The sequence below is a fragment of the Chiloscyllium plagiosum genome, unplaced genomic scaffold, assembly GCF_037043375.1.
Source record: "Chiloscyllium plagiosum isolate Xiang-an unplaced genomic scaffold, Cpla_swu_hap1 HiC_scaffold_7, whole genome shotgun sequence".
NCBI lineage: Eukaryota > Metazoa > Chordata > Chondrichthyes > Orectolobiformes > Hemiscylliidae > Chiloscyllium > Chiloscyllium plagiosum.
The window spans coordinates 31397030-31410913 of record NW_028270145.1 but is presented as its reverse complement, the minus strand read 5'-3'; the positions used below and the strand labels follow the sequence as shown (position 1 = coordinate 31410913).

The following is a 13884-nucleotide window of genomic DNA, read 5'->3' as shown; positions in this document are numbered from 1 at the left end:
GGCAAGAACCACGACATCCCTCTGTTCTTCTCAGCTTCCTAGTGTCCAGTGAGTGCTCCCTTGTCTTGTTTCTCCTTCCAAAGTGCATCACCCCGCATTTATCAGGAGTAAACAGATCTGCCCAATCTGTTTGTATTCTCCTCTAAGCTAATACTTCCACCTTCCCTCCTCACTGTCAACCACCTGGATAATCCTCGAGTCATCTGTAAACTGATTTATAATCCTTCCCTTCCACCCTTAACATTCTTATCTACATTACTTATGAATATCACAAACAATAAAGGACCCAGCACTGATCCCTGTCGGACACTACTGGGCCGACAGTGTTGGGCCAACACCGTTAGTGTTGAATTCACTTCATCCGCTTGGGATCAAAGAGCCTACCTTCTGTCCATTAATCCCATCTCGACCTGGTAATCCAGCGATACCCTAAAGGATACAGGAGAAATAATGATAGTGTTAGGGATCCATAGTCGGCACTGCAATCTAAAAGAGGTAAAGTATTAAATTAGCTCATAGGAGACAGTGAGAGAAAGAGACAGCATGAGAGTGAGCAGAGAATAGAGGGTGAGAGATTGAGAGGGAGACAGAAACAGCATCATACAGACAGCAACAAAGAGAGAACGTGAGAGAGCGCAAGAAAGAGTGACAGTGAGAGCTGCGTAAGAGAGCGTGTGAGAATGACCATGAGACATCAGGAGTGTGCGCGAGAGAGAAGGTAAAAAGAAGCACAAGAGAAATGTAAGGAGAGTGTGTGCATGAGAGGGAGTGAAAGAGGTGGCATCCTAGAGAAAGAATGATAAAGAGTGTGAGAGCATGAGATTGTGAACGAAAGCACGAGACTGAGCTGGAGACCGACGAGAACAACAGACCCCGAGAGGGATAACATGAGAAAGTGCAAATGATATCACAGCAGAGAGCAAGAGGGAAAATGAATGAGAGACAGTATGAGTGTGAACATGAGTGAGAGTCTAACCCATAAAGAGAGTTCTCACCTTCTTTCCTTCTGTTCCAATTTCACCCTGTAATCATAAAGAGGAACATGGTAATACATTATAAATGTTGTCATTAAATTTAAACCCAGAGGATTGGGGAGAGTGAATTGGAAGATTCCCCCACTCTGCAGTGTTATTAAGGCAGCTGGACTATGGATTAAATAACTCTCATGGCACTGAGTACCACTGCCCAACACCTTTGACACATCCAATTTGCAACCACCACATTGGATGCCCACTTAGCACCTGCAGTGTTCCAGTGGAATCCAGGTCCGGGAGCAGTGTCACACGTGGCACAGGCCACACTCTGGCGAGGCCCAGTCAGCACCCTGGGCACAATGCCTAATTGATGGAATGGGTTGGGGGACTGGGGGCCCAAACCTTCGATGACACATACAGTCATAGAGATGTACAGCACAGAAACAGACCCTTCGATCCAACCCGTCCATGCCGACCAGATATCCCAACCCAATCTAGTCCCATTTGCCAGCACCTGGCCCATATCCCTCCAAACCCTTCCTATTCATATACCCACCCAGAAGCCTTTTAAATGTTACAATTGTACATCAATGATGCTAGTTGGATTCTAACATTTGCCGCTCTGCTTGGAAGTCAGAGTTGGGAATTTGAAAAGAAGAGGTCTTACCTTTTCACCCATTAGTCCTGGAAAACCCTGTGAAAGGGAGAAAAGAGAAACATTAGTGTAGCCAGTCGGAACATGACATACTGGCATGCTTCAATCCGGTGCACGCCAATTGTCCGAGCTATGTGTTGGCAAAGGGATATGAGTAACGTGCTCGTGGGATTGCAAGAGATCATGCTGAGGAAAAGAAAAGTTTGTAGTTACAAAGCCAAGACAGGTTCCTACACAGAGTAACTCACCATTCCTTCCCCCCCGTGCAAAATCTGCAGAATTCCCACCCCATTCAAGTTCAATGGAAATGAAAACTAGGCTGTCTACACTGCCTGATTGCCACCCTGGCAACTACAGGGGCTACCTTACCATGCCCCTTCCAAATACCCTGTGCCAACCTTCAGGCCCAATGAGTCAGATACTGAGTATTAGGATAGTCTTCCCTCTTTGGATCTCTGATGGGCACAGCTCCCACACTGTGTGCCCTCGATATTCATTGAGCCCCGACTGACCTGCCCTCTGCTCTCACACTATGAGGAGGCCATTGTTGGGACGGAGGACCAAGCTTAAAGGATGACAAAGATGGTGGCCAACAGCTCCCAGGTCACAAATCTGATGGACAGCAGCAGCAGATGCAGGCCCCAACAACTGTGACTTGGATGGAAGTGGGTTGTTGACTTCACCAGAACCTCACCCCCTCAGGTTCCAGCTCCATGTATTGGGACATCATCTGACGGCATATGCTAACAACTAACCTAATAGCTATTTCCCCCTTACACTCTGAGCTCCCCTTTACTCCGACAGGCAAGCACCCTCACCTCGAAGCAGTGCTCCACGTGTGAATTTATTCCTTTAAACTCCTGAGTCAGAAGCTCAGGTTAGAGTGGAACAAGGTGTAGTTTTTGGGTTCATGTCCAGAGGACTTAGAGTAACTTGCATTTACACATTCCACAGTTGTGTTCTTCGACGCAAACATGGGGTCCAATCATTTAGCATTCAAAATCATACCACTGCAATTTGTGAACTTGAATATAATTTTTGAAAGTTGAAGCATTTGCATTATAAGAAAAAAGGAAAAGTGATGGCAAAGCAGTTGGATTATTATAAAAACCCAATTTAAATGCGTTCTTTGGTTGACTTTTGGCACTTCTCGAACCAAGTGAGACCCACAACTGGGTAAATAGTTGTGTCCCTTAAATATCAATCTTCACAGGGAGAACCGATTGTAAAAAACAAATACAAGGGAGTTGAAATTACGGGATTTGTTCTTTTTTTTTTAAGTGCAACACAGAGATATAGATGGAGCTATTCTGCATTCTATACCCATTTAATTGAACAGGCTGACCAACTCCACACCTCACAGTGTGATCATGACCTCAAAGTTAGTCATACTTTTAATCAAAGCATTGCTTCACCCAGGCAGGATCGGCCTACTGTCACTTTTCACTTCCCCTGCTGACACTGCCTTCCATCTCCCTCCGCCTGGATCAATGAAAGGACTACAATCTTGTAGGTGAATAGCAGTGGATGAGCTTTACTCGACATAACTGCAGAAGGACATCTTATTTAGAGCCAGGTTCTAGTTGCATATGACCTGACCTCACCTTTGGCATATGTGTCTCTATCTAAGCTATAAGCCTCATTAGAATCATAGAATCCCTACAGCGCAGACAGAGGCCATTTGGCCCATTGAGTCTGCACTGACCCTCCAACGAGCATCCCACTCTAGTCAGCTTGGCCAATCCACCTAACCTGCACGTCTTTGGACTGTGGGAGGAAACCAGAGCACCTGGAGGAAACCCACGCAGACTCGGGGAGAATGTGCAAACTCCACACAGTCGTCCAAGAATTCCTGCCGCTGTGAGGCAGCAGTGCTAACCACTGAGCCACCGTGCCACCCCTATTCCACACTAAAATATCCTTCCCACGTGCCACATGTTGTAAGTTGTACAGAAAGCAGTTTCTGGACTGAGGTAGAAGGCGCTTACTTTTACAACCAAGAGAAATGAATAAGTTGCAGATTTTAATCAGGGAAGATTCCTTGGTGTGGAGGGATTAGTGGGTTAGTGGGCTGGGAGATGGGAGACCCAAAGGCACAGCGAAGTAGTTAACAAGTGGCGTTGTTTCTTACCTTCGGACCAGGGAATCCAATGGGGCCTTCGATACCAGGATCACCCTACACAAGAAGAAACAATACGTTTGTTTATTCAAACACGTGGTAAAAACGAAGTTGGTGTTGGAAACATAAATCTCTTGATAAAAATGAGACTCACCTGCCGTCCCATCGGGCCTGTATCACCAGGTTCACCAGTGCTTCCCTTTTCTCCCTAAAGACACAAAGGTTGCATATTTACACCATTTCAAATCTCCACTTTCAAAGGAAAGACTTGCATTTATAATTGCAATTTATCTTATTTCTTAGAGATGCCCCAGAGTGTTTTATTTCACCTACCTTTCTTCCTTTGAATCCCTTTAATCCAGGCCCACCTGGATATTCCAGACACTTCATCTCATAAGGCAATGATTATTATCAGACAGGTGAAGCATGTGTCCACTATACATTTAATAGCATTCCACGATCTTTAACGATGAGTAGCTAGTTAATCTGTGCTTGCTTAAGGGATGAATGTTGGCTAGGAGGCCATCAAGAAGCAGTCTCTCCTTCTTTGAGGAGTGCCTCGAGTTCTATTACCTCCAGCCAAGGGGACAGAGTGGGCCTCAGTTTAATGCCCCACCCAAGAAAGGGCTCCTCTGATAGTGCCACACTCCCAGTGTGAACCGGCCACAACCCGTGTTACAGTCAGGTCTGAGCCATAGATATAACATTTCAAGGAGCTGGCTGTGCCACATGTTTCAATGACAAGGCTCCCACGAGTTCCCTGTGCTATTCTCTCCTCTGGCTGTGTCATGGTCCTCCAGGACCATGACAGATTGACTCTTTAATTAGCCAGTTTTGAGAAGATGTGTAGCTCAGGTTGAGGTTCTGGATGGAAGGTTCATGTTCAGATGTTTTGTCACCATACTAGGTAACATCTTCAATGAGCCTCCGGACAAAGCATGGTTGATGATTCCTGCTTTCTATTTATACATTTGGGTTTCCTTGAGTTGGTGATGTCATTTCCTATGGTGGTGTCATTTCCTGTTCTTTTTCTCGGGGGTAGTAAAACAGATCCACGTCAATGTGTTTGTTAATGGAGTTCCAGTTAGGATGCCATGCTTCTAGGAATTCTCGTGCGTGTCACTGTTTGGCTTGTCCTCGGATGGATGTGTTGTCCCAGTCGAAGTGGTGTCCTTCCTCATCTGTATGCAAGGATACTAGTGAGAAAGGGTCATGTCGATTTGTGGCCAGTTGGTGTTCATGTATCCTGGTGGCTAGTTTTCTGCCTGTTTGTCCGATGTCGTGTTTGCTACAGTCCTTGCACGATATTTTGTAAATTACATTAGTTTGTATAGGCCTGTAGGGTCTTTCAAGTTGATTAGCTGCTGTTTTAGTGTGTTGGTGGGTTTGTGGGCTACTATGATGCCAAGGCTACCATGGTGACGAAACGTCTGAAAATGAACCTTCCAGCTCAGCGAGCAAACCTACGTCCTGACTCTTTAATAGACGAGTGGGCCTGTTAAGCAACAGAGGGCATTGTGAGCTCACCCAGCAGCCGCATACAGCAGACTCCTCCTGCCAACTTGGAAGAGTTCAGTTATCCCAGCAGGGAGCACAGCTCTGTCACCGATACTGGACGGACTCAGCAGTGAGGCTTGTGGGTCATCGGCAGTTGGGAGCTCGTTTCTATTCCTAAATGCTTAAGCAGTAAACTCTCAGATCTGATGGAGACAACCTACCCAAAGGCACAATTGATTATTTCACTTGCACAGACTGGAGGGTCTCTCTAGCTATTCCTGAGCCTTGTCATTTTTCACAAGTCTCACGTCCTTCAGTTGATTTCTTCAGAAAAACAAAAGGGGTCATGCTTCCTCGCTCCTCCAGCCTCGTTGCTGCTAATTGCTAATATCCCACCACTCCCCATTCACCTCAGAAACTGGGAGACAGTTAATGGAGAGAGGAGTACATCCAGCAGTGGCAGTGTACCACCTCAAGGTAGCTCTTCTGGTGCAGGAACCTCTCTGAAATCTCAGACTAGGTTCAGAGAGTGGGATCCACATTTCTTGAGAATGGTCTCAACCGTCTCGCCAAACCAGCAACTTGCAGGCGCAGTCAGTTCAGAAAGCATGGGGCTCCACCATCCCTCGTCAACCAAGGGAGTTAATGTACAAAAGTCCAGTGAATCGAAGACCACCAGCTTAATTCTCCCAGACTGCAGTCTGAAGTTCCTTCCCCATTCCCAAATGAAAGAGTGTTTTATTTCACCTACCTTTCTTCCTTTGAATCCCTTTAATCCAGGCCCACCTGGATATTCCAGACACTTCATCTTGTAGCACTGAAAATCAAGGCAGTGTAATAGTTAATGAAGGAAATGGATAATCACTTGCCCATGTCCAAACCAGGTCTAGATTCCCATTGAATAATCCCCACTCGATTATAATAGGTGACAGAAAGCTGAGGCAAAGTAAGTGTCGAATAACTCGCCCTTCCTTCACTGTACTCACTAAATGCCTCTTTGTTACATTCATTACATAACAACTAAAAGCAGGAGTAAGCAGAAACTCCCAAAGCAAATACAACTGGTAGTCACCGAATACAGCATGAGCAAACAGCCTCCAATATGCTCTCGGATAAAATTTAACAGCAAAGCAAAAAGCATCTTGTTTTACCATCCCGACCTGCGAACATTGAAGAGGTCCTGCTCACTTTTCCCTCTCTTCCTCTCCACTTCCTCCCCTTCACCTCAGCGTTCCATTGACAACGCCTACCCCCAAACTGGTTTACTCCTTGGCTCAACTTGATACACCCCAAAGGCCCATTGCATTGCTCGTTTCACACACACCCATCTGGGGTAATCCCGTTTCCCCTTCTCCGCACTGTTTTTGTGAATCACCATCTAATCCCCACTGCAATCATCCCGTGTTTCGAAAGGCAATTCCTGATGAGGAATTAAATCAAAAATAAAAAAAGAGACAAAAACTACAGCAGAGTCTTTTGAACTCTCAAAAGGAAAGCTTACCTGGGTCCAACGGAGATGGAGACGTCATTGTCTTTGCTGGGGGTGCGGAGGGTTATGGGGAGGGGGGCGGATTCGGGGACGAATCTAGTGTGGTGCCAGCATCTACACCGTGTGGTAGTGCAAATCAAAGAGAATGGAGACGGAATGACTGGAACAACACAACTGCCCAAAATCCCCGGGGCCTGAAGAGGTGGACAACCTGCCTCCAGCCAGTCTTGCCTCCTTAGTACTGGGTCGAACCAGAACCTGAAGGTTGTCAAAGGCGAAGAGGACGATTTGATACCCTTCGAAACTGGCAGGGGTTTGGACAGAGCGGACAGGGAGAAACTGTTTCTACTTGCAAGCTGACTGAGAAGTTGGGAGCATCATTTTTCAAGAGCTTTGTCAAAGAAGCGAATGAGAAGTGAGGGAAAGCTTCTTCATACAGCGAGTAGAGAGAGTATGGAATGCACTGCCTGCAAGTGTTGTGGAGGGAGGTTCAATTGAGGTGTTCAAGAGGGCATTGGATAGCTATTAAAAAAAAAGGAACACTGCGCAGGATTATGGGGAAAAAAGACAGGCATTGAATTAAAACGCTCAGAGAGCTGGTGCAGAGATGATGGGCTGAATGGCCTCTTTCTGCATTGTAACAATTCTGTGAAAACCTATCATACTCAAGTTGGAAGTTGCAGGCAAAATAAACTGTGGGGCAAACGCAGCTTTCTGAGCCACCATGGTTCAATGAATGTGCAGTAATCTATCATTGCTTAGGAACTGGACAGAAATAGGGTTTAATTCAAGTAAAAAGCATTATCGAGTAGAAACGTCGTTGCACTCACATCATTGAAGGCTTCTGTTTTCTGTAAAACATAAATCAGATGAAAACCAAATTAACATACTTCACAGTAAAACAGCATCATAGACTAACAAGTCAGATTTAAACAACGACTTCACCTGAAGCAAGTGAGTCACACATTGGGCAGTATACTGGAATGGAGACCAGGTAATGTGCCGCCATCTTTAATCCATCAGAATGGGAGACAAGAATGAGTGTTGCACACAATTGTTTAAAACTTGGGTATTACCTTTAGGTCCTGTTGTTTTTTGCAGAAACAAACCCTCCTTTGTTAAACAAACTTTAATTTGGTTTGGATTCAGGCCCTCAAAATGCAGGCCCATATTTTACTGACAAATACTGATGCTGGCCAAGCAGGATAGGCCATAACATTCCTTACCACATCCAAGAGCCATATGGAGACCTGCGCTCTTTGTTCGTAGCAAAATGCATCCAGCGATGCAGCAGCATCAACCTATCGAGGATTTACCTCGATAGTGGGTGGCACGGTGGCACAGTGGTTAGCACTGCTGCCTCACAGCGCCAGAGACCCGGGTTCAATTCCCGCCTCAGGCGACTGACTGTGTGGAGTTTGCACATTCTCCCCGTATCTGCGTGGGTTTCCTCCCACAGTCCAAAAATGTGCAGGTTAGGTGAATTGGCCATGCTAAATTGCCAGTAGTGTTAGATGCAGGGGTAAATGTAGGGGAATAGGTCTGGGTGGGTTGCGCTTCGGCGGGTCGGTGTGGACTTGTTGGGCCGAAGGGCCTGTTTCCACACTGTAAGTAATCTAATCTACCAGCCCTCCTTTCATTGAACTGTGATCCTCGGGACATGTCGTTCCCTCTCGAACTTTAAAATGGGTTCATTTTGAACCTATCAGTCATGTCTTGGAATCAGATAGGTTCCTCGTTCAACTGCAGTGTTGAGGGATGGGTATTTCTGAAGTTATGTCAAGTGGCATCAGTTAGGCCAGTCCTGGGCTGCCACATCCCATAAAGAGTACACACACTAGGGCAGAAGTGTAAGATAGGGGTCATCAAACCACCAGGACCATCCAGGAGTCTCCAAGAATGGACAGGCCTAAAGGAAAAGGGATGGTTCCACTTTAAAACAAAAGACATATCCTTTCCTTTCTGTGCTGCTTGATTCCCAGTGAGTGACCTGTGGGATTTGGGGAGGAGGAGACTGTTTGGCTAACTGTTATTAAAATATCCGACTGAGTAATAAAGTTTCTGTTTGGGTTCCAGTGAATCAGGACTGGCTGCTCCCATGGAGCTCGTTCTGTTGAACACTTAGGAAGGTATGACTTCAAGTTATCTAAAGAGGCGTTTGTTAGATTGTGAAGGATACCAGAGAACAAGAGGAGGGAAGAGAGCGTATGAGAATAGATTAGTGGGTAGTATAGGAGGTAATCCAAACATCTTCCATAAGGGTAGCAGAAAGGGGTGAGGATACTTTACTGAAAAGGGTGCGTATGGTGGAGCTATCTGTATCTGTTTCTTTGTGTTTCTAGTGTCACAGTAAAAGGGATGGGGGATAGTATTAGAGAAATTGGCTAGTGTCTAAATAGATAAAGAGGTTTCTGACACCATTCAAAATCACCAAGGTGGGGTGTGATGCCTTGTTGGTTGCTGACAGACATAACAGGATAGAAAAATATTGGAGCGCCCACCATCACTATCCAATGCTCCAACTTGTAACTTCCACATAAGAGTGTAGGTTGCCAAAGAAATGCAGACTACTTTAGATTAGATTCCCTACAGTGTGGAAACAGACCATTTGACCTAACAAATCCACACTGACCCTCCGAAGAATAACGGACCCAGACTCATCTTTCTCTCTGACTAATTCACCTAATACTACTGGCAATTTAGCATGGCCAATTCACCTAACCTGCACATCTTTGGACTGTGGGAGGAAACCAGAGCACCCGGAGGAAACTCACACAGACACTGGGAGAATGTGCAAACTCCACACAGACAGTCGCCCGAGGCTGGAATTGAGCCTGGGACCCTGGTGCTGTGAGGCAGCAGTGCTAACCACTGAGCCACCGTGCCACCCCTTTGGGGGTACTGGTTGGCTCCGTTGACTGGATGGCTGGTGTGGGTTAGATTGGTACCAACAGTACAGGATTTGAGCCCCCTGCCTTTCTGACAGGGGTGGACTCAGGACTTGCTTCCTTGCCCTAAGGACCATCTTCAAACTCCCCATCCATGAGCCCAACCAGCACCTCATCCAGAACTCCAGTGTGTCCTTAACCGGAAAGGTTCTCAATCTAACAACTTGTTTTTTTCATAAAGCCTCTTTAAATCAGTAACTCTCCCGTAAAGTCCCACCCAGGCAGATGTAAGCAAAACATGGTCCAAGCATGGTTTAAGGAGCATTCTCTAAGGGGAGATTGATGAATCCCAGTGAAATGCAGGAGGTTAAAATTGGAGGGGCAGGGAAATTTCTTTGAGTTGTACAGTATACATGCTAAACAGTGTAGGGATAGCAAGGGATGAAACTGTGGAACAATCTGAAGATAGTCAAAACATTTCTCAAACAGCAGCCAGTCCAGGTTAGTAGACCGAAAAGGACCGAGAGGGGAGATACTGGTGAGGTGCCTGACCCAGTAATCCATGCTAGTGACCATAAAACTGTCGCTGAAAATCATAAAACACATCAGGTCAACTGATATGCTTTAGGGAAAGATATGTGCCACCCTTACACGATGTGAGCTCACACCCAGTGCAATGTGCTCGTCTCTCAACAACCCATTGCAATGGCCAAACTAGTCAGTCAGTCTGAGGACAATTACAGATGGACAGCAAATGCTGGCTTTGCCCGCAACAACATTCACCATAGCGACCGTGCCCATATCCCATGAAAAGAATTAAAGACTGAGGGAGCAGAAGTGGGTTTCACGGACAAGGTGAGCTCAAAGAATGCATGAGAGTAGACAGGAGAGATGCTGAAAAAATACGTGACTCAGAGGAACAGGGGAAGGGATGAAAGCAGCTGATTGGATGGTCATAGTCTTCAAGGCAAAGTACAATTAACTCCTCTTCAGAGGTGGTGGGAGGTCTAAATGGTAAAGGCAGAAAAAAATAAAGAGTGCAAGTTAAACAACTTGTGATTGAGAATAGAACAGAAAGTGAATTGTTCCATTCCAGAATGATCCCAGAAACCAACAGTGCTTAAAGTATTGGATAGGAAAGTGAGAGTGTGTGGAGATGTTGGGAATGGAGGAGGAGTACCTGAGTGTCTCTGAGCAAGTGGTCCCTGTGGAAGGTTGACAAGGAAAGGGAGGGAATATGTGTCTGGTGGTAGCAGCCCACTGCCGGTGGTTGAAATGGTGGCTGGTGATCCTATGGATATGGTGCTAGTGGGATGATAGGTGAGGACAAGGGGTCTTTATTGCTGCTGTGGGAAGGTAGAGAGAGATAGTGACAGAAGAGTGGGAAATGTGTAAGACACTGCTGGGCGCCCTGTGGTGGGGAATCCTCGGTTGAGGAAGAAGGTGGACAAATCGGAGGTACCCCTTGTCAGATGTGGCAGTGGATAGCCAAGGCAGGCTGTCATTCAAACCTGCCTCACTAGGACACAAGGGAATGGAGACAAGGATCAGAGCAGATGGAGCGACAAGAGAATAAAGAAGAAGTGAGTGGCTGTAACAGGATGACGCACCAAATCTGATTGAGGGGATTGGCACTCAGATATTCATGGTGAGTGGTACACTGAAGGTAGACAGTTGAGATTTTGTGAATGCATTGGGATTAAGGATTTTCTTCTGCCAATGGCTGACAATAGAATAAAGTAGAATTGGAGAAAAGAAGGCATGGATGGACAGCAAGATACTGAAGTGCCCAGAAATAGCCTGAGCATATCGGTGAGTGACATGGTGGAACTGGTCAATAGTGTATGCACTTCTAAGGTTGTTTGACCTTAACTCTACAGAACTTTGTATGTGGTAAACTTGTTCATTGTTTATACTGGTCACTGTTTACATCAAAGAACTAAATGTTATATATCTGGTAAATCTGTTCACATTTTACACTGTGGAACTCTACACTGTTAATCTGGACAGAGTGAATGTGGGAGAATGTGTTTTCACTCATAGGGGAGTTTAGGATCCAACAGCACAGCCTCTCAGATTGAATGACGGCCGTTTAGAACGGAGATTAGTGGGATTGTCTTCAGCCTGGGGCTACCGAATCTGTGAAATTCGTTACCACAACAAGCTGTGGGGTCGAAGTCATTGAGCGTAGTTATAGCAAGTAAGTTTTTGATTAGAAAGGAGATCAAAGATTATGGGGATAAGGCAGGAGAACGTGGTTGAGAAATATATCAGCCATGATCGAACGGTAGGACAGACTTGAAGGGCCGAATGGACTAATTCTGCTCCTACGTTTTATGGTGTTATGGGTAATTTGTAAGCCTGTTCATTGTTTACACTGTAGAACTGTACATTATTACTCTAGCAAGTGTATTCAGTGTTTGTACTGCAGAACTGTACATTATTAATCTGATTAAACTGGTCATGGACCTAGACATTAATAAATCTGGGAAGCCTTTTCATTCTTTATATTGTAGAACCGTACATTATTAATCTGGATACAGTGGACATAGAGAATATGCTTCTACTCAGAGGACTGTTTACACCACAGAACTGTGCAATATTGACCTGGAAAACCCAGTTCTTACTCTGTAGCACTGTACATTAATAATCTGGTAAACCTGTATTCTATTATTACAGTAGAGCTGCATATTATTAATCTGGTAAACATAGTCTTTGCTTACAATGTAGAACCATTAATCTAGAAAATCTGGTCGTGTTTACACTGTAGGAACATATATGATTAATCTGATAAACCCATTAATTGCTTACACTGTAGAATTATACATGACTAATCTGGTAAATCTGTTCATAGTTTACATTGTAGACCTGCACCTTAATAGTCTAGTAAAGCTACTCATTCTTTACACTGTAGAACCATACATTATAAACAATTTCACTTCCAGCTTCCATCCTCCTCTCACCTTCACCTGATCGATCTCCCTCCTCCCTGCACTTCCTCGACATCGGTTTCCATTTCTCGGGAGACACTGATCACCGACATCCACTCCAAACCCACCGACTCCCAGTTCCCTTGACTATACATCCTCACACCCTGCTTCTACTCCATTTTCCTGGTTTGTCTGTCTCCATCGCAACTGTTTTACCGATGTCAATTTCGACAAGGGGGTACCTCCGAAATGTCCACCTTCTTCCTCAACCGAGGATTCCCCACCACAGGGTGCCCAGCAGTGTCCTACACATTTCCCGCTCTTCTGTCGCTATCCCCTCTCTCCTCTCCCACAACAGCAATAAAGACCCCTTGTCCTCACCTATCATCCCACTAGCACCATATCCATAAGATCATCAGCCATCATTTCAACCACCGGCAGTGGGATCTACCACCAGACACATATCCCCTCCCCCCCTTGTCAACCTTCCACAGGGACCACTTGCTCAGAGACACTCAGGTACTCCTCCTCCATCCCCAACATCTCCACACACTCTCACTTTCCTATCCAATTGCAGAGGTGTAATACCAGCCCATTTACTTCCTCCCTCCTCACTAACCAAGGCCCCTATCCAAGAGAAGCAATGATTTGCCTGCACTTTGCTCAATCTAGTCTAATGTATTTGCTGCTCACAATGTGGTCTCCTCTAGGAGTCAAAATGCAGACTGGGTGACTTCTTTGCAGAGCACTTATGCTCTGTCCGCAAAAAAGAGCCCCAGCTTCTAGCTTCCTGCCCATTCAGCACACCATGGTGTTCCCCGACCAATGTCTCTGTCACAGGCCTGCTGCAGAGTTCCAGTGAGCCTAAGCACAAGCTCGAAGAACATTTCATTTTCCACTTGGGATCCTGCAGCCTCTAGGACTCAACATTGAGCTCAATAACTTTAGAGCCCGATTCCATCCTTCCACGTTTTTTACCCTTCCCCACACCCAGCCCTGTTATAACATGGGTTACTTTAACACAGTCATTTACTGTCACATACTTCTAGGCTCATTATCACATTATACAGGTTGCATTCAGTACAGCCAAGCCATTTTATTCTTCTCTTCGATGTTAATGCCACTTATTCAGCTTTTCCTCTGTGCTGGCCAGCTATCCATAGTCAGCAGAACTGGGTACTGCAGATGCTAGAGATTAGAGTCTAGATTAAAGTGGTGATGAAAAAGCACAGCAGGTCAGGCAGCATCTGAGGAACAGGAAAATCGACGTTTCGGGCAAAAGCCCTTCATCAGGACTAATCTTGACAGCTATCCATAGTCTCCTTGTTTATC

General features: G+C 45.6%; 1 protein-coding gene across 2 annotated transcripts in view; it reads right to left on the bottom strand.

The window, feature by feature from the left end:
• The window catches only part of col6a2 (collagen, type VI, alpha 2), a 74798-nt gene that overhangs the window by 44732 nt on the left and 16182 nt on the right, over positions 1 to 13884 (bottom strand). For both annotated transcript variants that reach the window (XM_043693334.2, XM_043693333.2), the window contains exons 4-10: positions 7565 to 7585; positions 5997 to 6062; positions 3903 to 3956; positions 3761 to 3805; positions 1642 to 1668; positions 996 to 1022; positions 385 to 429 (exon numbers count right to left, since the gene is read on the bottom strand). In XM_043693334.2, the coding sequence (XP_043549269.2) occupies positions 385 to 429; positions 996 to 1022; positions 1642 to 1668; positions 3761 to 3805; positions 3903 to 3956; positions 5997 to 6062; positions 7565 to 7585 (285 nt within the window). The remainder of the gene's footprint in view (positions 1 to 384; positions 430 to 995; positions 1023 to 1641; positions 1669 to 3760; positions 3806 to 3902; positions 3957 to 5996; positions 6063 to 7564; positions 7586 to 13884) is intronic.